The following is a 26,780-nucleotide window of genomic DNA, read 5'->3' as shown; positions in this document are numbered from 1 at the left end:
GGGCGGGTCTGGTGGAGTCAGAACTCGAGGAGTTAAAGAATAATGGGATTAGGGGAGGAAGGATGCCGTAAATGATCTTAAAAGCCAGGCAGGAGCATTTGAAATAAACAAATAAATAGATTACCATGATGATTTGGGGACCATAACATGACTTGCAGTGTATGGTTTTTATATCGTAATGAGCTACTTTACATGCATTTGTATGTTTTGCATTCATTACTATGTAACCTATGGTGATCTAAATATCACTGCAGTCAAATCATTCAAGCTGCATTAGGGCCCTTTAAGTCATGCTAAGGGGCATTTAGCGCTACTTAAAGCCCTAATGCAGCTTGATAACTTCTCTTAAGGCTTGGTTTTGTAACAAGGCATCAATCTGAGAAGTCCAAAAAGTTTATTATTTGAAGTCTATTTTATAAAAGGAAAGTAGATGCCTCTGCGCCTTTATAAAATAGGCTGCCAGTTACAGTGTATTCTTGCTATTCACACTTCCCGTGCTATTCGCCATTCGTGCCACTATGTTCGCGTATGAGTCTTCTTTGCTGTGACTTTTGCTTTCACTTCTGAAAATGGCTACTGAGCATCCAGGGAGTGAATTCCAAGCAACAACTCCAAGAAGAAAGAAACATACATGCAGGAACCCTGTTTTCCCTATAGGATTCATTATTCACTTTCTGTGGGTTTGAAGAACCAAATGTATGGCTAGAACCTAACATCTTTTTCCCATAGATGCATTGTTTTGTTGTTCATGATTTCACAGTGACAATGTAAATAAGGTCTTGCAATCTTGCCAAGCGTTAACAACAACTGTTTTAGATAAAATTGCCTCAAGGTTGTGAAAATGAAACAGAAAAATAATGTATTTTTTTTTACTAAACCGTGATAGCAGTTAATAGCACAAGGAGCCGCGTGGAATGCTCCGCGCTGCTCCTGAAGCTCATGGAGTTCCTATGAGTGTCGGGAGCAGCACGGAGCATTCAATGTGGCTCCCTGTGCTAATAACTGCTATTGCAGTTTAGTGAAAGGGGGGGAGGGGGAAGGTAAGAAGATTGGATAGAGCTTGGAGATGTGCTGGCACCTCACCGCCCCACCCCGTGACACCATGCCATGCTCGCTCCATCCCCCCCACCCCATACCTCTGTAGATCTTCACTAGCATGAGTAACCTCTCCGGCCTGTTGCTCGCACTAGCCTGGTTCCCCTCTGAATCACTTCTGGGTCATGGGTCCAGGAAGTGATGTCAGAGGGAAATGCAATGCTGGTGCGAGGAGCATGCTGGAGAAGCCATTTGCACTGGTGAAGATTTAGAGGTACATGGGGGGAAGGGAGAGCGTGGGTGTAGAATGGGGGACGGAGCGGGAGCATGGGGGGCAAGGGGCACCACCGCCCCAGGTGCCTCCTACCTTTATTACGCCACTGAGCATGAATACCTTGGGTTGCCAAATCATTAGAATTTTGTGTTAACTTTCTGACTCTCTGTTTTTAGTTGATGGTTTTCATCACTCTCAACATGGATTCAGAGCTATGCATAGTGCAGAATCACTATTATTAGCATTAACACCAAAAGTGAAATCTTATTTAAGTAAGGAGAAACAGTCTGTTCTATTGCAGTTTGACATTTCAACTGCATTCAATTTGTGGATCATTCTCTGCTTCTCCTTAGGTTAAGTGAATTGGTTAAGGGTATGGTTTTGAAATGAATCACAGAGATTTGGGGGATTAGAACATATGAAGTAAGAAAGGGTTGTTGCAAGTCCCAAGTTTGGAGAGAATTTTGTGGAGTCCCGCAGGGCTCTCTATTATTACCTTCTTTACTTAATGCAGTGTCTCGCAAACTTTGCGAAGCCGCAGCACACTAAACATGGTGGCCACGGCTTGAGGGCATCCAGAAGTGCTCAGATGTTGATGTAGTGACATCATGTGCATGCATGATGTCATCACATCACCATCTGCGCATGTATGAAGGCCCTCCAGATGGGCCCTGAGCCACCAGTGTGTGTGTGTGTGGGGGGGGGGGGGGTGCTGGAAGGAAAGAGGCGCAGAGAGGAGGAGAGGCTCTGGCAGGGGCTGACTGCCTACAGGATATGATTCTCGCTATGAGGGGCATGTCCTGTAGGTGCCTCTCCTCCCCCCCGGTGTCTCGTGGCTCACCTGGAATCTCTAGTATGCTGCGGCACACAGTTTGCGATACACTGATTTAATGTGTACTTATGAACTTTGGGTAGAAAATTTTCTCTTCCTCTTATACATGTATTTTCTTATGCAGATAATATTTTTCTGCTTTGGCAAAAGATTATTTTGATGATACCTTATATTATATAAAGAGTATTTCTAGAAGATCTGAACATGTGGACAAAGAGGAATTTCCTAAAGCTTAATAAAATTGAAGACTAGGGTGTTCTGGTTTGGTGATTACTGTATTTTCACTCATATACCGCGCGGGAAACTGTAATTTATGTAAATAAATTTTTATATACCGCGCACACCCCTATACCGCGCATGCCGCCCCGACTCTCCCGTCGCTGCCCAACTCTCCTTTAGCCCGCCCCGACTCTCCTCTGGCCAGCCCGACTCTCCTTTAGCCTGCCCCGACTCTCCTCTCCCCCTTGAAGTCCTGTCCCCCCTTGAAGTCCTGTCCCCACCCTGAAAGCCTGATGCCCCCCTGACGTCCGATTCACCCCCCCCCCCCGCAGGACGGCTCGCACCCCCACCCCGAAGGACCGATCGCGCTCGAACACGCACCCGCACCCCCACAGCCTCCCCACCCCCCCATCATGTAGAAGCTGCCTACCGTCGTCCTGCTGCTTCCTCTGCCAGCGGTCCTGCCCCTTCTCTTAGCCCTGCGTCTATGCTGCTTCCTCTTCCGGCAGTCCCGCCCTTTGTCTGATGTCAGAGAAAGGGCGGGACCGCCGGAAGAGGAAGCAGCGTAGATGCAGGGCTAAGAGAAGGGGCAGGACTGCCGGCAGAGGAAGCAGCAGGACGATGGTAGGCAGCTTCTACATGATGGGGGGGGGGGGGGGGAGGCTGTGCGAGCGGTCCTTCGGGGTGGGGGTGCGGGTGCGTGTTTGAGCATGATCGGTCCTTCGGGGTGGGGGTGCGAGCGGTCCTGTGGGGTGAATCGGACATCGGGGGGGGGGGAACTATGTAAAAAAAAAAGGGGATAACGCGCTCACGGTTTGTAAAATTCATGTATAATGCGCGCGTTAAAAGCGTGAAAATACGGTATAGTGCACTTCCTTATACAGAATTAGCGTTGATCACAGGAGAGAAACTTAAGATTGAGAAAATATCAAAAGGGTTGGGAGTTATGGATTCTAATCTTTTGTTGATCAATATTAAATCAAGCTAGCTTTAGGATTGTTGTACAAGCTTGTCTTGCTTCCCTATTGAGATTACTGTAACAGTCTCTATTGTGGTTTAACAAAGACAGAGTATAAGAGATTACATTTACTCCAAAATACAACAACCAGATTAATCTTTCAATGAAATCGATTTCAGAGGCTAGTCCGCTTTTGCAAGAGCTAAATTAGTTGCCATTGAAAAAGAGAATCCAACTTAAGATCACTTGTATGGTCTATAAGGCTATATATGGATTAAATTGTAGTAGATTAATTTTTGATATTAATAAGAGTATTTTGAGATCTTTTAATAATTCAAGATTAATGCAGCACTTTAAATTAAATTTTCCTTCTCCTCTGTACATTCACCATAAACAATTACATGAGTCTACCTTTAAAGGACCCAAAGTGTGGAATACAAGGGGGTACTGAAAAGTTCTCAGTCCAACCAACCAACTTCCTAAATTCTGAGCATTATTTCGCCACTGTAGCTGAAAAGAGTGTTATCTTATTTCATTAAGTGCCAATTTGTAGAAATGAAATTATTTTGTTTTGACTCTCTTTCCAATCATTGATTGAATCATATCTATATCATTCTTTTCAGCACCCCCTCGTAGGCCACGTTTAAGTTTGCGTCAACTAGAGTCCTATTATCAGTTCAGGAAAATGTTGAAGACACATCTTTTTTGACCATTAAGTAATTTTAATATTGTATAACCTGTTAATATAGTATAACCTAATTTGAGGGTATATATATTGTAAACCGCATTGAATCCTTGTTGATATGATACAGGCCTGTAAAATACTGAGTGGAGTCAAAAGGGTAGATGTGACTTGCTTGTTTATTCTAAGACTAGAGGAAGTGATAAAACACAGAAACATGATGGCAGATAAAGGCCTAATGGCCCAACCAGTCTGCCCTTCCCCACCATCCATTATTTTCTCTTTTAAGAAATCCCATATGCCTGTCTACACTATCATGAATTCAGATATAGACACTATTATACAGCCTTCATTTCTACCACTTCTACCAGGAGAGTATTCCACGAATCTACCACCCTTTCAGTAAAGAAGTATTTTCTTATATTACTCCTGAGCCTATCACCTCTTAGCTTCATCCTATGCCCTCTCCTTCCAGAATTTTCCTTAATTTGAAAAAGACTCAACTCCTGTACATTAATGCCAAGGAGATATTTAAACATCTCTATCATATCTCTTCTCTCCCATTTTTCCTCCAGAGAATACATATTAAGTTCTCTAAGTCTGTCCCCATACGATTTATGACAAAGGCTACTAACCAATTTTGTAGCAGCTCTTTGCAATCGTTAGGAATCTCCGGAAAAGTCTTGCTGTAGTTTAAATCTTTCCTGGAAGATCGTTCCTTTTGTGTGGAGGCCAAGCAGAAGAGGTCAAATTGGTCCTCCTTATTGTGCGGTGTTCCACAAGGATCTACACTATCAACGATGCTGTTTAATATTTACCTGCTCCCATTATGTAAGGCAATGCATGCTTTAGGGGTAGGTTTTATTTGTATGCGGACAATATTAAATTTTTGATCCCTGTTGAAAAGTCGCAGAATGAAGCGGTTTCATAGCTTAATGATCGTTTTGATGTCATTCAGAAGTAGATGACACAAAACCATCTAAAATTGAATGTTTCAAAAACAAGTATTATTTTGGCCCGTGGGAAGATCTTAGCTTCATGTCCCTCTGAAATTTGTTTAGCTGGGGAGCCCGCTGTTGTATGTCAGCAATGTTGTATGTCAGCAATCTGGGAGTTATGCTTGATTCATCCTTGTCTTTTAAGGCCCCCATCAAGTGTGTGATTGCCAGTGTATTTTTCAAGTTGCAGCTACTGGAGGAGGTTGCGTGATTATTTATCAATGACAACTTTCATACAGTTATTATGTTATTGATAACACCGTTGTTGGATTACTGCAACTCTATTTATGTAGGGTTGCCTAAATGTGTTTTGCGTGCCTTACAGATGGTACAGAATGCTGCTGTTTGCCTTTTTGCTCATGTGTCCAAATTTGACCAAATCACCCTGATATTACGCAAGCTTCATTGGCTGACCATTGAGATGCGGGTAGAATTTAAGATCTTGTGTGTTTTATGTTCAAGGTGCTTCTAAGCAATTGTCCTATAGCTGTTCGCTCACTCTTTCGATGGTACTCTCCTACCCGTGAGTTGTGGTATGCTGACAGTTTGAGACTGGAAATTCCATTCTTAGTAACTGTGAAACTTGCTGGCAATAGGAATTCCATGTTGTCGGTTCGGGGCTCAGTTCTGTGGAATGCCCTGTCAGTTTCTATGCGTCAATTGACCATGCTTCATCAGTTTAGAAAAGAGGTAAAAACTGTATTATTTGTATGTGCTTTTGGCACCAGCTGTGTAGGTATATGAGATTCTATCTTTTAGTGTTAGGCTGTGGTTGGTACCAGCTTTGAACTGTCTTCTTGAAGATGTATTTTATGATTGTGTAAAGATGTTCGGATGTTTTATGATGTTTTTTTTTTTTTTTTAAATGTGTATTGCTATTGCATTTTGTTGTTGGTTATTTGCTGATTTTGTATGTTTACATGGTTCCCCGCCTAGATTTGTAGATAGGCGGGCTACAAATAATTTTAAATAAAATAACTAAGTCCAGCTCAAAGTTAGGCGCCCTTTAGGTGCCCTTTATAGAATTATGGCCTTTATACTCTTGAAAGCAGGCATGTTTGGTATTGGATTTTTGTGCATCTTCCCAAAACGTCCAAACTCGGATTCAGACATCATATTGAAAATGGCCCTCTAAGTTATCAAGACATATTGGTGCCCATATTGTCTTTATAAAATTTAAAATAGGCATAAAATAGGAGCCTGTTTGAAATTTTAACTTAATTTTAACTCTATTTCACAATTATTCCTCTCCCTCATCTTCATGTGGCCAGACTTGGGATGCATATTTACTGTTCCTAGCAGGATACAAATCTGTGGTCCCCGGGTTGAGGGCTGTTGCTGAAATCACTTAGCTAGAAGGGCTGAGGTGCAGAGAAGTATATAAATGAACCCTCCCCCCAAATAGTTGTGAATGAAGCTGATGGAAATAATAGTTATTAAGTAGGATATAGGAAGGGGCTCATAACCCAGTTTGTGTGAGACACTCCTTGCCTGGGATATAGTTTGCAGATCAACAAGATCTATGTAACAAGAAAAACCATTTTTGTCTCAAAGCTCTCCCAAGGTCTTGATGTTTTACCATTTGTGTCTTGTTATTCCTTGGCCTCCCCCAGAGATGGAAGTAAAGGCTGAGGGGGTAGGAAGTCTGTCCATGTAGCTTATGGTGTCCCAGTAGCAGCCAGTTCAGATTAAGCTGAAAGCACCAAGTAGTACAAAGATAATGGGAGAGGTTGCCCAGAGAAATGAGAATGTCAGAACTGACTGTGTGGGATATTCTAATCATGAATGCTGCAGGACCAGTGAGAGCCTAAGCTGGGCCTGGGGCAAACAGCCTTAAGGGCCCCATTCCCTGCTGCACCATCAGTCACAGTCAAAAGTAAAGGTCTGATATTTATTTAATGTATTGTAATAATTACATAGAATACATAGACAGACTACTTACATGCTTATGAGAAGATAGGCTGTGGTCATATTCTAGTGGAGGAATACTTTGCAAGCTTTTTTTGTTGGCAAATGTTTTTATGACAGTGTCAAAGTTGATGGAATAATAACATAAGAACATAAGAATTGCCGCTGCTGGGTTAGACCAGTGGTCCATCGCGCCCAGCAGTCCGCTCACGCAGCGGCCCCTAGGTCAAAGGCCAGTGCTCTAAAATGAGTCCAGCCTCACCTGTGTACATTCCAGTTTAGCAGGAACTTGTCCAGCTTAGTCTTGAAACCCTGGAGGGTGTTTTCCCCTACAATAGACTCCGGAAGAGCATTCCAGCTCTCCATCACTCTCTGGGTGAAGAAGAACTTCCTTACGTTTGTATGGAATCTATCCCCTTTCAACTTTAGACAGTGCCCTCTCGTTCTCCCTACCTTGGAGAGTGTGAACAGTCTGTCTTTATCTACTAGGTCTATTCCCTTCAGTATTTTGAATGTAACGATCATGTCTCCTCTCAGTCTCCTCTTTTCTAGGAAGAGGCCCAGTTTCTTCAAACTCTCACTGTACGGCAACTCCTTCAGCCCCTTAACCATTTTAGTCGCTCTTCTCTGAACCCTTTTGAGTAGTACCGTGTCTTTCTTCATGTACGGCGACCAGTGCTGGATGCAGTACTCCAGGTGAGGGCACACCATGGCCCGGTACAGCGGCATGATAACCTTCTCTGATCCATTCGTGATCTCCTTCTTTATCATTCCTAGCACTCTGTTTGCCCTTTTTGCCATCACAGCGTATTGCACAGATGGCTTCATCAACTTGTTGATCAGGACTCCCAAGTCTTTTTCCTGGGAGGTCTCTCCAAGTACTGCCCCAGACATCCTGTATTCATACATGAGATTTTTGTTACTGATGTGCATCACTTTGCACTTATCCACGTTGAACCTCATTTGCCATGTCGATGTCACTTTATAGATCTTCACAATCCCCCTGTGTCTTCACTACTCTGAATAACTTTGTATCGTTCGCAAACTTAATCACCTCACTTGTCGTACCAATGTCCAGATTGTTTATAAAGATGTTGAAGAGCACAGGTCCAAGCACTGAGTCCTGCGGCAACCTGCTGGTGACAGTCTTCCAGTCTGAGTACCCCATCTTCTTAATTGAGCCTTCATGGCAAGCAATCCTAAATTGCTGAGTCTCTGCTGCCCTACTGTTGATCAAAGCACACTTCTGACTCTTTTTCAAAGTGCTAAATGGTCATTCAGCGTGAGCCACACATACTGGTAGAGTATAAAACACGCATAAAGCAACATAGGCATTTGGAAACAGTGAAGACAGATTTAAACACTTCAACTTGTTCAGTAGCTTGAGCAGTTCCATTGGGTCATTTCCAATACTGGCTGTGTGAATTACATTTAACTGTTTTATTTCTTCAACCAGTGCTGAAGTGGAAACATCATTGCTGTATTTGGAGCAAAAGGTATTTGGAGCCTTTTCTTCTATTTCTTCATCAGATAAGAGAAGATACATCCAAAAGAAGCTGAATGTTATATTTCCCTACAATCTTCTTATTACACTGTTACATTACAACACAATCTATCAAAATATAAAAGACATTTTTTAAAACGTTCAGAACAATTGCTTTGATTTACCTCAGATATATTTGATTGGTCTGGTTCATCAGCCATTCTTTTGATTTTCCTAATTATAATTTGTGGAAATTCTCTGTCGAAACCCATATTTTCAACAATTAATTTACTTTCTTTCCAAATAGAACTCCAATTTTCTCTATGACTTTCAAGTTTGATACTAAGTTCTGAATGTTTTTATTTCAGTTTCGAATGAACATGTCTTTGCATGCAAAACTATGGGCTCCTTTTACTAAGGTACGCTAATGTTTTTAGCACACGCTATAGATTAGCGCACATTAACCCCACACTATTCGCTAAAAACTAAAGCCAGCTCAATGTGGCGTTAGCGTCTAGCACGTGCGGCAATGCAGCACACGCTAAAACCGCTAGCGCAGCTTAGTAAAAGGAGCCCTATGTTGTGGTAATCTATTTCCATCAAAGTCTTAAGCCGGAAAGGGTACATAAGGACGTTTTCAAATAATTTCAAATATGTTTGTAATCTGTCAATTTCAAATCTGGTCTCAACTGTAATGTGTAGACTTTTCATTTCTTCAAGTGCATTCAAAATACCTGACATATGCTTTAAATCCTTGCAGACCAATGGGTATCAGACATTCTATGCAATAGCCCATTGATGTTTTTCATGAGTATTTCTCATCTTTGAGGACCTGAGTCAAATAATGACTATAACTTTTTGTGAACTCTGAAGGACATCATAACCTGAGGACTACTTTCTACTGTATGGATTCCACACAAATTTAGACTGTGGCGAGCACAGGGTGACAACTCAGCCAACTGATTTATTTAATATATGAACTTTAGTACCATTGTAAGCTCCACTCAAGTTGCTAGCATAGTCATACCCCGACACTCGGAAACTGGAATTTTTGTATTTTGGGATAACCTCAATAATGTCTTGACCAGTCTTTTTCTTACAGTCTACAAACATAAGAAATCTCTCTTCAATTTCATATAATCCAATTTCCTCCTTCAAAAGAAGTGCCATCAACAATGGTGGAATAATGTTTTGCCGACTCTCTTTCCATTATAACGTCGTTCCTAACATGATTAGCACAATACTCTATGAACTTGTTTTGTATGTCACCTGATAGTGAACTTTTATCCGAGAATAAGTTTATGATTCTTTCACTTTCTTGATGTAATGCTCGAGAAGAGAATTCTAGCAACTCAACAACTCCATTATTTGGATCTCCAATTCAATATATTCATAAACGACCAGGAAACAGGGGCAAAGTGTGAAGTTATAAAATTCGCGGATGACACAAAACTCTCCAGTAGAGTCAGAACTGTTGAGGATTGCAAAGAATTACAAGGAGACCTGAACAGACTGAGTGAGTGGGAAAGAGATAACAGATGAGCTTCAATGTAGAAAAATGTAAGGTCTTGCATGTGGGGAAGGGGAACCCAATGTACAGCTATACGATGGGAGGGAGGGTACTGGGGGAAGGCAGCCTAGAAAAAGACTTGGGGGTATTGGTGGATAGAACAATGAAGCCAGTGGCGCAATGTGCAGCAGCCTCAAAGAAAGCGAACAGAATGTTGGGCATAATCAAAAAAGGTATCACTACCAGAACGAAGGAGGCTATTCTACCATTGTATCGAGTGATGGTTCACCCACATCTGGAGTACTGTGTCCAGTACTGGTCGCCGTACCTTAAGAAGGATATGGCGATACTCGAGAGGGTCCAGAGAAGAGTGACAAGGATGATAAAGGGCATGGAAAACCTTTCGTATGCTGAAAAGTTGGAGAAGCTGGGGCTCTTTACCCTGGAGAAGCGGAGACTTAGAGGGGACATGATAGAGACTTATAAAATCATGAAAGGCATAGAGAAGGTGGAGAAGAACAGATTCTTCAGGCTAACCGGGCCAACAAAAACAAGAGGGCATTCAGAAAAATTGAAAGGAGACAGATTCAAAATGAACGCTAGGAAGTTCTTCTTTACTCAGAGGGTGGTGGACACCTGGAATGCACTCTCAGAGGAGGTGATAGGGCAGAGTACAATATTGGGCTTAAAAAAGGGATTGGATGACTTCCTGAAGGAGAAGGGGATTGAAGGGTATAGGTACAGGTACTAAATGAATAGGGGATGAATAATTTAGGTAAGGACCAATTACAGGTCACAGAACTGGGGGGCCGCCGCGGGAGCGGACTGCTGGGCTGACCTGGCAGAGGCAACGCTTATGTGCTTAAATGACTGTCTCCTCTTAATGCCAGACCTCTCTGTACTAAGAAAAATGTAATATCAAAGAAGTCTTAAAAGTATGTTTCCACAATTATGCTCCACTTTCTATACCTTTCTGCACATGATGCTCAATGTTTTGACCAGTTTTTAGACCAGATTTTAGTGTGTTGCACATAATTTAGCATTTCTTGTGCTCTGAACTTTCAAATATAGCTTCTTCCATTTGAGATTTTTATGGTAGCCTGAAACTGATGACAATATGAAATGAACATTTTGACTGAGAGTTGAGAAAAGGTGACAAAAAGCTCCCAGTACAATGCCTGCTTTGTTGGACACCCACACTAACCAGACCCTTGCTATAATTTCCCTGTTTCGTAGCTTGATTTCCAGTAGTGGATGTTAGGAACTGTTGATTTTCTGAATCACTAGGGCATTCAGAAAGATGGGGGGGGGGGGGGGGAGAAGTTGAGGACCTCTCTCTACTGCTTCTTATTTCCTTGGTGGGAATTTCTTTTATAAGAGTTCCTGTATTAAAGTGTTGATTCTTATCAGCGAAACAGCAGCTCCAGCTTGTTCTTCATCAATGGGATTTCGTAACACTTTCAAATGACAATTAAACCTCAGTTTCCTCTTTTACTGGTACTGTTGTTGATGTACATGGCATGTACACGGCTCCCCCTTCTGCTTCTATTCCTTTCTCTCCTCTCTTCTACCTTCCAAAGTATTTAGATCAATGCTGTCTTGTTAAAATGTTTATTTTATTTTTATTTTTCCTCTAACTCTACTTTTCACTTCTCTATTACCCTCCAGGTACTTTAGTTAGATTGTGAGCCTTCGGGACAGTAAGGGAATTTTTCAAGTACCTTTCTTATTTCTAATCTTAATGTATATTTTCTGTAAACCGCTTAGAACCTAACGGATGTAGCGGTATATAAGAAATAAATTACATTACATTACATTACATTACATTACATTACATGTGATTATTGTCTTATTATATATGCTTGCAGCACTTTTTGTCTATTTCATATAACTTTCATTATTGTAAATGAAAATCCTAAGGTTTAAAGAGACTGCTGGACCTTTTCAGCTTCTTCATCATGCTTTTTCTTCTCTCAACATTTTTCAGATCCTGATTTATGATGATAGCGGTGTAGATGATTGAGAAAAATAAACAAATAAATAAAAAAATGTGTTGTATGAAAGTCAATCCACCTTAGGTAAATGAAAAACCTAAAAGATAAAAAAATGGAAAGATGGAGAGTTACCAATGGGCTACCTTGCCTGTGCTGCTTTAGAACTTAGACAAATGAGAAGTTATATAACATGAACACTGAGGTATAAAAAGACAAATTATTAGGCAACTTAAGAACATTTGTAAAACAGTATCAGGAAGATATTGTCAAGTTTCTTTATGTGAACCCCAAAACCACATATCTGTGGATATTTGCACACACACAATGTGGGGAATTACAGAAATGGCACCTAAAGTGAGACACCAAAACAACTGGGTGTGAAACCAGTATTCTATAAGGACAGATTTCAGTGCCAAATCTGTTATAGAATACTAGTGTAAGTCCACAGTTAGGCTTAAACTTTAGGAGCAACAACTTATGCCATGGACATAATATAAGAACACAAGAATAGCCATATGGGTCAGACCAATGGTCCATCTATCCCAGTATCCTATTTTCACAGTGACCAATCTAGGTCACATGTACTGGGCAAAAACCAAATTCCATGCTACCGATCCCAGGGCAAGCAGACAATGAACTTTTCATCCAGAAACTTGTCCAAACCTTTTTTAAAAAAAAACAGCTACATTAACCACTCTTACCACATACTCCGGCAACATGTTCCAGAGTTTAATTATACTCTGAGTGAAAAAAGTAGCTTCTTTTATTTGTTATAAAAATATTTCCTTGCAACTTTATTGAGTGTTCCCTAGTCATTGTACCGTAATTTATGATTGGAGTGAAACATTGAACCACTTGTAGCTGTTCTACTCCACTCAGGATTTTGTAGACTTCAATCATATCTCCCCTCAGCCATCTCTTTTCCAAGCTGAAGAGCCCTAACCTTTTTAGTCTTTCCTCATACGAGAGGAGTTCCATTCCGTTTATCAACTTGGTCACTCTTCTTTGAACCTTTTCTAGTGCCGCTATATCTTTCTTAAGATAAGGAGGCCAGAATTAAATACAGTACTCCAGGTGAGGTTGCACGATGGAGCGATATAGAGGCATTATAACATTCTTAGTCTTGTTAACCATCTCTTTTTAAATAATTCCTAGCAACTAGCAACCTAGCATTTTTGGCTGCTACCGCATATTGGGCAGAAGGTTTTATCAAATTGTCTACAATGACACCCAGATCCTTTTCTTGAGTGCTAACCCCCAAGGTGGATCCTAGCATCCAGTAACTGTGATCTGGGTTATTATTCCCAATGTGCATTCCCAAATCTCCAATCCTGGGCTCTCACCGTTCAAATGAAACTAAATGAGACCAAAACAAAACTACTTTGGCTCGGCCCAAAATTAGATCAGCTACCCACCCTCATCCCACTATCCTCTGGCACCAATCTGCAGCTTGAGCACTCTAGCAAAGTTCTGGGAATCATCATTGAGTCTACATTGTCCTTCAACGACCACATCAACTCCCTAGTAAAAAATGCTTTTTCAATCTTCACATGCTAAGAAAAGTCAGATCCTGCTTCCACCAACAACATTTCGCTGTCCTTGTTCAATCCATTATTCTATCCAGACTAGATTACTGCAACTCCATCTACCTAAGCCTAACAAAGAAAAGTCTTCTCAGATTTCAGCGGATTCAGAACATCGCAGCTAAACTAATCTTCGCAAAAAGCAAATTCGACCATGTCTCCCCGCTTCTGTCTAAGCTTCACTGGCTCCCAGTCATCCTCAGGGTTCACTACAAATGCGCCTGCCAAGCCTTCAAATCTCTTCACGGCATCCTCCCTCCCCTCTTTCCACTATCTTGGCTCTCCTCGAGTTCTGACTCCACCAGATCCACTCAAAAATTCAAACTATCCTTCCCCTCTTTAAAAGGCATATTCCATACAGGAAAACTTGGAACATCCCTCCTCTTCAGGATCACCGAGCTGTGGAACAGCTTTATTGCCCATCTTTGGAGTTCGACTTCCCTCCAACACTTCAGAAAACATTTGAAAACTTGGCTTTTCTCCAAAATGTAACTACTCCCTCCCTCTCCATTATTCTAAGTCCCCTCTTTCTTTCCTGTTTACCAAATCCCTTTCTCTTTCCATTGGAGTTCCCTTCTTTTTTAATTCCTGTAAACCGTGTCGAGCTCCGCTTCTGTGGAGATGATGCGGTATATAAGCTTAAGGTTTAGTTTAGTTAGTTTAGTTTAGTGCATCACTTTGCATTTGTCCACATTAAATTTCATCTGCCACATGAACACCCAGTCTTCCAATTTCCTAAGGTCTGCTTGTAATTTTTCACAATTCGCATGCTTTTTAACAACTTTGAACAGTTTAGTGTCATCTGTAAATTTAATCACCTCAATCATCGTTCCAATTTCCAGATCATTTATGAATAAGTTAAATATCACCTGGTCCCATTACAGAACCCTGCGGCACTCCACTCTTTACTCTCCTCTGTTGAGAAAAATGACCATTTAGCCCTACCCTCTGTTTTCTATCCCATAACCAGTTCCTAATCTACAACTGAACTTTGCAACCTATCCCATGTCTCTTTAACTTTCTCAGGAGCCTCGCATGAGGAACTTTGTCAAAAGATTTCTGAAAATCTAGATACACTACATCAACTGGTTCACCTTTATCCACATGTTTATTCACACTTTCAAAGAAGTCAAGCAAATTGGTGAGGCAAGATTTTCCTTGGCTGAACCCATGCTGACTGTGTCTCATTGAATAATGTTTGTCTACATGTTCCACAATTTTATTTTTTATAACTATTTCCACTATTTTGCCTGGCACTGAAGTCAGGCTTACTGAACTATAATTTCCTAGATCTCCTTTGGAACCCTTAAAAAAAATTGGCGAGACATTGGCCACCTTCCAATCTTCAGGTACTACAGACTATTTTAGTGAGAGGTTACAGATCACTAACAGCAAGTCAGCAATTTCATGTTTGAGTTCTTTTAGCACCCTGGGATGTATACCATCTGGTCTAGGTGATTTATCACTTTTTAACTTGTCGATTTGGCTTAGTACATCTTCCAGATTCACCAAGATTTCTTTCAGTTCCTCCACATCATCATTTCCGGTTCAGATAGATCTCTTACATCTTCGTCCATAAAGACCGAAACAAAGAATTCATTCAGTCTTTCTGCTATGGCCTTATCCTCCCTGAGCACCCCTTTTGTTTCATTCAACGGTCCCACAGATTCCCTCACAGGTTTTCTGCTTCTGATATAACTAAAAAAGTTGGTACTGTGAGTTTTTGCCTCTTTGTCAAGTTTCTCTTCATATTCTTTTTTTAGGGTTCTTTATCAATGCTTTGCATCTAATTTGACAGTGCTTATGTCACCTCTTATTTTCTTTATTTGTAACCTTTTTCCATTCTTTAAAGGATGATTATTTTTTGCTCTAATAGCCTCTTTCACGTCACCTTTTAACTATGCTGGCTTTCGTTTTTCTCTTCTTTCCATCTTTCATCAGCAGTTGGGCACATTAAATGCAACTATTCTAGAAAGCACATGCTGAAATTGTTGTAATGCCCTTGACCCACTCATGCACCTCCTCGGGGAACATCATATTTGCAGTTATGTGCTAGAACACTTATGGCACCAAATTAGAGAATAGCACCTAAGTGCCCTGTAGTGCCTAACTGCTGTTTCAGCTCCATTTTGGTACCTAATGTCCATTAACTCCTGTTGCCGTACCAAAGGTTTGTTACCTAATTCATGATTAACTTTTGGCACACTATAGAGAATTACCCCCTTATGTCTAGTAGAAATATAGAAATGATAATTAGAAGTGGTTGTTGTTGGTAGGATACAGTCTACAAGGAATGTCTCACACAATGCTGGGGTAAGATAATTAAGCTGTCTTTATGTGTACAAACTTCAAATTTACAACTCTTTACTTGTTGAAACAAATAATAATAATAGAAGTGAAACAAAAGTGCTGCCATATTTCTGATTTTCAAAAACATAAAGAGATTAAATACTTCCAGATATAAACGCATAGAATTTGTTGACTTCTGTAATCAAAAATTTAACTGAAACCATATGTGTGTTTCCTGTGGAATGCTGACAATATTATACTGTCAAGGGTAATTATTTTCTTGTCTGAACCAAAATGATATGGTACATGAAACACCAACCTTGGAAACATCAAAAAAGAGGCAGTCACACAATTTAAAAACAGCCTGGTTTTCCCATGGCTGGCAGCAAATGAATTTGTCATATTTGCATTCACAACTTGTCCGCATATTTGTTTTCAGTGTCTATAGTAAGTCTATAGTAGAGAAAAAAAAAAAGTTCTCAGTTTTTACAGTGAAAATCAAATAAAAATCCTCACCAGTATGCAGTGGAAGCGTCTACTGCTGTCACACTGGGATAAGAAAACATGTATTTCAAATGCAGACTTTTGGGAACTTTTAGCTAAGTTAGCCTCACAATCTGTTTTAGGTTTCTTGGGCTCCAATGTTCTGATGCTTTGTTTAATTTAATAATGAAAGAACAATGGATAAAGTGACAGATACATCCATCTTGGTTTCCCAGATCCCTGATGTCCCAAAGTGTTTTGCAGGTGATGATGTCTTAATATGCAGACTGGAGGCACAGGGCACTTGACCTTTGTGATGTTAATTATAATATATAATGCTAATAATATTCTTGAGCTCTGTGGCTATAAGCCCTCTCAGCTGGTAACTCCTGTCATCAATATCCATATCTGATTCATTTCTTCACCAGCTGCTGCATCAAAATAATTATTATACAAAATCCCTATATCAGTGTTCTCTTAGGCTTCCGTGTTTGGACATTATGATTTATGCAATTGTCTGGGTCTTGCTGTGTCTGAATTCACCCAGACGTGGCAAGACCTGTACAACTACAACAATCCCTGTACCAGTGTTTCCAACCATGCTCTGTGCTTCCATGAAATACAGTGAGGAGTTGGCAATATTAGAAATTAAACAAACTTGCGATCTCATCAAAGTGAACCCACTATTGGCAGCACAGTAGGAAACAAGAGAAGTTGTTTCTGAAGGGACTTCAAACATCATTTTAGATATGATGAAAACAGACCAAAAAATAAAAAATGAGACAAATGGGAGAGAACAAGGATTCCAGAAAATAATAGCTATTCATTTTACAGTATATAAAATAGAATAAAATCACTTTGTAGTAACTCCCCTTTACATTCCATATGTATAAATAATGGAAATTGAGTATTGAAGGCCAGATGTCTCTTGTGCATGTCAGGATTGGAGCATCAATTATGTCTGTGGCCGGTGTGAAACTTTGGAATGCCCTTCCTGGCATTCAGCGATTTTGTGCGGGGAAGATCAATTTTAAGAAAATGTTAAAAATGCAGCTTTTTGTCAATGCCTTCCTATGCTAACGTTTCAGTAGTCTTTTCAGTTTCAAGATATAGTGTTAATAATATTTTTGCCTTAAATTTAATATTCAATGCTTTTCTGCATTTTAATTGTTGAAATTATGATTTGAAAATGCCTTTATTGATATCATGATTTGATAATGTTTGTTTTTGATATTGTATTATTTTTCCCTGGGTGTGTATGTGTGTGTGAGAAATTTATGTTTGTCCATTGTTTGTCCCTGGGGGGACAGGGACCATAAGTAGAGATAAACACAGAGTGGATATGTTTTAAAGCTCACATAACACAGTTCTTACACTTTATCAACGAGGTTCAACATTACCAACAACCACCTGGCGAAGATAAGTATATTATATATAATAGCAATTCACATCGAGTGTCTTGTTGATATACTAAAGGTGGTTTGGGGACGTTGAAGGCGATGATGGTCCCCTTGTTAACCTCGTTTTGGTGACATCACTAAAAACATTGGTTATAAGGTCTGAGCACTTCACATTTAAACAAGGATATTAATTAAGTAACATTTATTGTTTAATCAGAGCTGTGATTCATTAATAGTAGTTAAGATTTTCATCACAGAATATAGTTATTTATTCCTCCATAGATTGTCAGAATTTGTCCATTGTTTTTAACATATGTTTAGCGACTAAAGGGCAACCGGGATAATATGTATGTAACCAATGTATAAACCGCATAGTTTTAAGCGGTGTATGAATGGTTAAATAAATAAATATATATAATAAGACATAAATGGACGTGGCCTCTATCATACATTTAATGGTATTGAGACTAGCACAAAACTGTGTACCAAAGTAGTCAACACAAGTTTAGAAAAAGGACTCTTTTATTGCAATAAATAATAAGAATCTGAATGATTACCTGGCCATATTTTTAGCCCATTTGGGCTTTTATGGCATAATGGGTCAAACAATGATCTTGATGATACCAGTACTAGTGGAAAAGGCCTAGCTTAAAATAAGAACATAACTTAACAAATCACTTCTATACCGCATAACCGGTAAGTTCGATGTGGTTACAAAATTTAACAAATAATACAAACTAGAGAGAATTGGCAAACAGATGTGTCTTCAATTGCTTTTGAAAATGATTATAAGACACGGAACTCAATAACAAAGGTTTCAGTTCCTTGTCCCAGAAAGCCGCCTGATAAGAAAGCAAAGATTGGTGGTGTTTTGTGTAACAACAGCCTTTGATAGATGGAAAAGTAAAAAGGCTGTGTGAACTGTGTGAATGCTTGGATTGAGTAAAGGAAAATAATTCAGATAGGTAAATGGGTGCCTTGCCGAAGAGGAATTTGTAACAGAGGCAACCGAATTTAAATTTAATTCAAGCCTCCACAGGAAGCCAGTGCAATTCTTGATAATAAGGATTCACATGATCAAACTTTTTCAATCCATAGATCAGGCGGACCGCTGCATTCTGGACTATGTGCAGCCTTACGGGGTCAGACCAACGGTCCATCGAGCCCAGTTTCCCATTCTCACAGTGGTCAATCCAAGTCCCTAGTGCCTGGCCAAAACCCAAGGAATAGCAACATTCCATGCTACCAATCTGGGGCAAGAAGTGGCTTCCCCCATGTTTTTCTCAATAACAGACTATTGACTTTTCCTCCAGGAAATTGTCCAAACCTTTCTTAAAACCAGCTAATAATAATAATAATAATAATAACTTTATTCTTGTATACCGCATTACCATGGAAGTTCTATGCGGTTAACAGAAGAAGAGACTGTACAATTACAGCGAAGATACAATTTCGTTAGTGTTACATTAACATTTTAGACTATGCATTTTTCAATCAAATTTGATTTACATTTACATTTTGGGTGATACATTTATGGAGAGGTTAATTTTTGCAGGTAAGTAGTATATTCGGAGTAGTTATGTTTGCTATGAATTATATACAGCAGAGTTACAAATAGAAGTGTTGCATACGGCGGTAAAGAGTCTGGGGAGGGTCGAGGTCAGAGGAGGGGGAGGGAGGAGAGGGGAACGTTCAGAGGAATTTGTCAAAAAGGTAAGTTTTAGTTAATTTCCTGAAGGTTTGATAGGGGGGGGGAATTGGAGATGAGAGTGGAGAGGCATTTGTTCCATTTGCCCGCTTGGAATGCTAGGGATCGGTCGAGGAATTTTTTTGTAGAGGCAGCCCTTCGGGGAGGGAAAAGAAAACAGGTAGGTGCTTCGAGTACGAGAGGGGCCTGCAATTTCGAGGTGCTCAGATATGTAGGTTGGAGAAGAGCCTGCTAGGGTTTTGAAGCAGAGGCAGGCGAATTTAAAGAAGATTCTTGCCTCCACCGGCAGCCAGTGGAGTTTGGTGTAATAGGGGCTGACGTGGTCATATTTTTTGAGGCCGAAAATGAGGCGGACAGCGGCATTTTGTACTATTCTAAGACGTTTGATGGTGTTTTTATAGGCTCCCAGATATATGATATTACAGTAGTCCAGTATGCTTAGGATTAGTGATTGGACAAGTAAACGGAAAGAGAGGTGGTCGAAGTGGTGTTTGATGGTGCGAAGTTTCCAGAGGGAACAGAAGCATTTTTTGACCTGGGCGCTGGTGTGGGCTTCGAAGGTCAAGCTATCCACTCTTACCACAACCTCTGGCAATGCATTCCAGAGCTTAACTATTCTCTGAGTGAAAAAATATTTCCTCCTATTGGTTTTAAAAGTATTTCCCTGTAAAGATAGATAGACATGGTGATGACGCTGGAGGACCTTTCTGGACTAGAACAAAACCAATTTCATTTTAGTTCCACAATTCATCAAGTCGCTGGGACTCAAGCACGAGTCGATGGCACCTAACAACCACAGACATGGACACCCCACACAGGCCATCACCATACTCATCTTTCCCACGTCACTGTCTATCAGGGCCAGGCTCTCTCAACAGAGCCAAAGAGACACCTAAATTATAGCATGGGAGTAATGCTGTGGAATAAGTTGGCTGGACCACTAAGAGCTCTTGTTAGATTTTCATAAGTCTAAGAGACTTCTGAAGACTACATTAGTTGTGTAAGCATTTCAATAAATGTCTTTTCTGGGTTATGAATGTTTTTGTATTGATACGCTGTGGAGTACCTTGAAATATGGTTGATATGAAGGAACTGCTGTTATTGTTGGTATCATATGTGCTGTTTGTTTCTTATTTTTATATGATTGTTTTTTGTAAAACCGCTTAATTATAGGCAGTTAAGAAATCTTTTAAATAAATACATAAATAATCAATAGCATTCTACAAGTTACTCATAGATCCCACCTATGCCCCATCTAGATTCTGCCTATGTGTATGACTACCTGTAAAATAGGTGCTATATTTAGATTTGCTTCAGTGGATTGAGAATTGTGAACAAGTGTATTCCATGTTTTTTGCATTTAAGAGTGAACTTCTTTTTCTTTTTTGCCTTCCAGTTATCGATGAGAAAGATATGGGTGAAGCCACTGCTTGCCCTGGATTGGTAGCATGGAATGTTGCTACTCCTTGGGTTTTGGCCAGGTACTAGTGACCTGGATTGGCCACTGTGAGAACAGGCTACTGGGCTTGATGGACCATTGGTCTGACCCAGTAAGGCTATTCTTGTGATTTCATGTTGTAATCAGCACAGCCTTCATAAGTGGCTATTAACTGATTAAAATTTGGTTTTATATTCTGCTTTGTATATATTTTAACTCTACATAAAAATTTTTAATTTACTTTACCTTAATTTATTTTACCTTGTTTATTTAAAACTTATTCATATGTAATGATGCATTACTACTATTATAGATATTTTATTCTTGATCCTTATCTTTTATCCTGATTTTTCATCCACCAAGCTCACTTTTCAGTTTATCCACTTTTTGTCAAAGCCTAGCATCTATCCTTAGGTATGTACTTTCATTTTTAACCAGAATCACCAAAAGATCCGTTCTTCCTTTTGCTTTCTCATTTCTTCCAGTCCTCAATTCCACTTAATGTTTCACTATGAGAGCTCATGTGCACATTTGCACCCTAATTGTACTTTCTACATGCTTTTTATCACTTTTATCACACTTTATACAGGTTTTCATCATTTCAAATTCATAGTCCTGCACCATTTCACATTGTAGAATTTCACCCTTCACTCCCACGTGTAATACACATTAAAGCTTTTCACTGATATTCACCCTTTATCCACCATCTTTTCACATGGAATACACTTCACAATTCTCAATCTCAAAATTTTTTAAATTAAAGTATGTATATTCCATCTTAGGACCCTGAGGAAGACAATAGAGTTGAAACATGGCCCGTGTTGGTTCCAAACTCTTCTAAACTCTTCGAATTATGTGGATACAGTTGATTAGAGAACTACGGTATTTGTTATATGATTTACTAAATCCGGCATCAGGAACATCTACCCTGCAGAACTTCCTACTAATTACACTCTGACATCAACTTCCTGATATGAGACAGTGGACCAGCAGAGTCGACAGCCATGTGCATGTAGAATTCTGTCCTGCAACTGTCCAAAGAAGAAGAAAACATGACCTGAAATAGTAGACTAATGAAGGGGTGGAGGCCAGTGTAATAGCAGAATTAGAACATCCTTGGGACATATACAGAGTTCAATGGTAGGAACAGGACTGAGAAACTAGCAAAGGGCAGTGATTTTGGTTTAAGTATGCACATTTTAAAGCTTATCTGCTTAATGTAGTAGAAAGCAAAACAAACAACACCAAGGGCTTCCAGGTAATGGCAATCAACGTATAATTTATTGAAAAAGACCTGACATGGGCCATGTTTCGGTGTGTTTGCCTGCATCAGGGGTCTGCTACAAATATATTGATAAAATCAACACACACATAAACTCTAAAAACATGACGGATACATGCAAAAAGTATATACACCATGCGTCAAAAACAAAAAAAATATATAATAAAAATACCATAAATATAAATTCCCATGTGAAGTAATGAATAATGTAATTAAAAAAAAATAAATATATATATATACTGTATATATATAATCCAGATTATATGCATCAACACCAAATGGAACGACCACCAAAAGTGAATGCTGTGTGTGAACATCAGTGATTCTCATCTGTATGATATGAAATCAATACTAATATACCACAATCACAAAAACACATAAAGCAGTAAAAATAATTATGTTGTTCATTTTCCTATTAAATATATCATAAATACAATAGGTAAAATAAAATTCACACACAGAAACATTTTAAATATAATATAAAACCAACATCTGTGGTGAAAATTAAAATTACTGCTATCAATTTAAGTGTGAAATAAAAAGTGTGAAATAAAAATTTAAGTGTGAAATAAAAATTGAGACTACTTTAACAAGCAGGAACAATGCAAAATAAAACAAAACTATAAAAAGGCAATTAACTTCACTACTCACATAAAGGGAAGTGTGTATCAGAGCTTGAAACCCAAGTAGCCAAGAGTGTATGTAAATATAAAACAGAGGCGTTTTCAAGATTTCCAAAATGAATACGCGCGATTGATTTGCATGTACTTCTTTCATTGTATGCAAATAAATCTCTTGTATATTCATTCTGGAAACCTTGAGAACATGGGCAAATGCGGTAGCCCTGTTGACCCTTATCTGAGGTCAATGCTGTATGTTACTAGGCAAATAACAGCAAGATTAATCTCATATTTCCATTTTATCTGCTGCGGAAAATGATCCTTCAGGCATGGAACTTGCCAGGTTTTAGAATTCTGTGGGAAATGTGCTAAAAAAGAAACATAATTTGGAGACATATGATCAAAAATGTTTTCATTTGTTAGCAGTTAGACTGCAATTGAACAAATATATACTGTACATAGGCTTATTTCTTATTAGAAATGAACCTGCAAAGCCTAAGCAGGTAAGTAATATAAAAATACTGTATATTGTAAGAAGCAGAAATACACAGCTATAAATAAACAAATTGTAAATATATACAAGATATGATGATATCTCAGTATAGCTTACTTTGATTATGGACCTTGAAGAATATCCCTTATGGAACGTATTGTCTTCAGATGGGTTTCTCTTGCTCAAATCATCACAGAAATACACCTTCCTCATAAACCAGGTATGCTGCAAATCCCCCGATTCTCTCAAATATATTTCTAGTGCCAAAGAAAGCTTCTTTCTGGAGATCATAGGAGTGTAATATGCACAGGCAAGTGTGCATGGATATTCTTCTTAATCTGGCCAACAACACTAGCTATAACGGGAAGGGAACTCTGCAGCTTTCTGCTACATTTTCTTGGTCTCCCTGATGAGCATGACTGCGTTCCTCATTCTTACCCGTGACAATTTTGGTTCTTCCACAGATTCGGAACAGAGTACTGGATCTGACACGGAGGCTCTGGCTGAAAGGACGTCCTGCTCCTTTGGCTCTCACTCTGACCTCACTGCTCCTGCACCCGACGCCCCGCCCTCTTCAGCCCTATCTATGGATGAGATCCAAGTGGAGCTGCAGTGTGCCGACCTCTGGAAGAGGTTTCATGACATCGGCACCGAAATGATTATTACAAAAGCAGGCAGGTGAGAAAAGCAGAGACAATGTGCATAACAATGGCAGAGAAAGAACATAAATGCCCATGACAGTGCCAGAATTTAATGTGAACAGAATCTTTCAATAAGACTAAATCATATAGATTTTGCATATTCTATATAATATTGTTAGGTGCGTAAATGAAGACAGGTATATAAAGGAGCACCTAGATTTACAAGGGGCTGTTGAAAAGTCCTCAGTCCGACCAATAAAGTTGGGGCAGTCTTCATTGAAGGCTATACACATACTCCAGTGATTTTTCCACTTTTTTGTTCCATTGGAAAAATACAAGCATGTAAAAAGTGGAAAATCACTGGACTTTGTGTATAACCTCTCAGTTGAGATTCCCCCCCAACTTTTCAATGGCCCCTCGTAGATACCTATAAAGTACCTATCGAGAGCCTATGCTATAAAGCAAAGGTGGACAATCACAGTCCTCGAGGGCCACAACCCAGAGGTGTTTTCAAGATGTCCAAAATGAATATGCATGAGATTTATTTGCATGTGCTGTTTCCATTGCATGCAAATAGATCTCAAGTATATTCTTGATGGAAACCTTGACAACTGGACTGGGTCATGGCTCTCAAGGACTGTGGTTGTCATAGGACTGGTGTAAATCATCATGCCTAAATGCCAGAGATATGTGCATAATTTATAGTGTTGTACAAGTTATACATGTAAATGTGAATTCTCCTCAGACTCTACCCATGTGTATGCCCTCCTGTAAGACGCACTGTGAGAGATATGTGTGTATTTAGATATTCATGCAAGTATTTGCCATGTGCATGTTAGCACCTTCTTTAAAGAATTACACTCTTGGGGTAAATTCTCAAAATACTGCTGAAATTCAGGTGATGAGATGATGTGCATTTTGGGCCTGATTCTGAATAGGACACTGATATTGGCGGCCGCAGAACGCGTGTCAATCACGCATCGGTGTCCTGTTCAAAATCGTGTCTATACTCCCGGACAGATGCCTTAAATGTAGGCCAGCATTTTGCAGGTCTACATTTAAAGCATCTGCCTCACATCTACGGAAATGCGTACCGATGTTTAAGCCTGCCCAAGGCCACTTCCGGATGAAACCATGTGCATGCCCCGTCTTTGGCGTGCTTAAGCCTGGGAACACGTCTCCGTACATTCGCTACATAGTAACATAGTAGATGACGGCAGATAAAGACCTGAATGGTCCATCCAGTCTGCCCAACCTGAGTCAATTAAAATTTTTTTAAATTTTTTCTTCTTAGCTATTTTTGGGCAAGAATCCAAAGCTCTACCTAGTAGTGTGCTTGGGTTCCAACTGCCGAAATCTCCGTTAAAACCTACTCCAGCCTATCTAAACCCTCCCAGCCATTGAAGCCCTCTCCAGACCATCCTGCCCCAAACGACCATATACAGACACAGACCGTGCAAGTCTGCCCAGTACTGGCCTTAGTTCAATATTTAATATTATTTTCTGATTCTAGATCCTCTGTGTTCATCCCATGCTTCTTTGAACTCAGTCACAGTTTTACTCTCCACCACCTCTCTCGGAAGCGCATTCCAGGCATCCACTACCCTCTCCGTAAAGTAGAATTTTCTAACATTGCCTTTGAATCTACCACCCTCAACCTCAAATTATGTCCTCTGGTTTTACCATTTTCCTTTCTCTGGAAAAGACTTTGTTCTACGTTAATACCCTTCAAGTATTTGAACATCTGAATCATATCTCCCCTGTCCCTCCTTTCCTCTAGGGCAGTGGTTCCCAAACCTGGCCTGGAGGACCCCCGGGCCAGTCGGGTTTTCAAGATAGCCCTAATGAATATGCATGGAGCAGATCTGCATTTCTGGCATCTCCATTTTATGCAAATCTCTGTCATACATATTCATTAGGGCTATCTTGAAAACCCGATTGGCCTGGGGGTCCGCAAGGACAGGTTTGGGAACCACTGCTCTAGGGTATACATATTCAGGGCTGCCAGTCTCTCCTCATACATCTTCTGGCGCAAGCCTCCTATCATTTTCGTCGCCGTCCTCTGGACCACTTCAAGTCTTCTTATGTCCTTCGCCAGATACGGTCTCCAAAACTGAACACAATACTCCAAGTGGGGCCTTACCAATGACCTGTACAGGGTGTCACACCCCCGGTACCGAGTTGTCAGAATGGCTACCGGGAGATGTGCAAAACACAGTCACTGACGTGCCTTCATGGGTTGAAGGCCCTGCTGGTGTTAATATTGTCACATCCCCGGTACCGAGTTGTCAGAATGGCTACCGGGAGGTGTGCAAAACACAGTCACTGGCGTGCCTTCACTGGTTGAAGGCCCTGCTGGTGTTAATATGAGAAGCAAAAATAAAGTTCAGAACAGCCTGATTCTCCTCAGAATAATAAGTCTTTAATGCAAAAACAAAAGAAACAAGAACATACAGAACTTAGTCCTGCATGAGACTGCACTCAGCCTTTCCTCAGGTAAGTACAACAGTCCTTAATCCGCTTGTTCATAAAAGGAGAAGGACGCCTGCAAAAACAGGAGCGGATCAACTATCTCAGTCCTTGTAGCAATCAAGCATAAAGTTCATAGTTCTCAATACAGCACACTGTAATTGCCTAGCTGCAATCAGACCTCTCCAACCAGCTTCAGTAAACTGGCGGAGACGGGGAATTGCTGAATCCACAATCAACACTGCCATTACTGGCCCCACAATCCCAGCCCAAGGATCTTCTGTGGATTCTCCCCTCAATTCCCAGTAACATTCAGTGGCACAGTTCTCCAAACAGAGGAAAAAAACCCAAAACATACTTCCTCTGAAAGATTGCACAGTCCCTCAGTAGTGAGCTTGGTAAGGCTCACTCTTCCAGCACAAGTCCCAGCATTGAAAATAGGACATTTTGGCGTCCCGAAGCTGTGCGTGGGGACAACGGG

The 26,780-nt window shown here is 40.1% G+C and overlaps 1 protein-coding gene across 1 annotated transcript in view; it reads left to right on the top strand.

Annotated features, from left to right (window-relative positions):
• The window catches only part of TBX15 (T-box transcription factor 15), a 216,666-nt gene that overhangs the window by 73,616 nt on the left and 116,270 nt on the right, over positions 1 to 26,780 (top strand). The window contains exon 2 of the mRNA XM_033940178.1: positions 23,654 to 23,867. Coding sequence (XP_033796069.1) covers positions 23,654 to 23,867 — 214 coding nt within the window. The remainder of the gene's footprint in view (positions 1 to 23,653; positions 23,868 to 26,780) is intronic.

This window comes from Geotrypetes seraphini, chromosome 4 (genome assembly GCF_902459505.1).
Source record: "Geotrypetes seraphini chromosome 4, aGeoSer1.1, whole genome shotgun sequence".
In the NCBI taxonomy this organism is placed as follows: domain Eukaryota; kingdom Metazoa; phylum Chordata; class Amphibia; order Gymnophiona; family Dermophiidae; genus Geotrypetes; species Geotrypetes seraphini.
The sequence above is the reverse complement of the archived record's forward strand: the minus strand, read 5'-3'. Positions and strand labels throughout refer to the sequence as shown.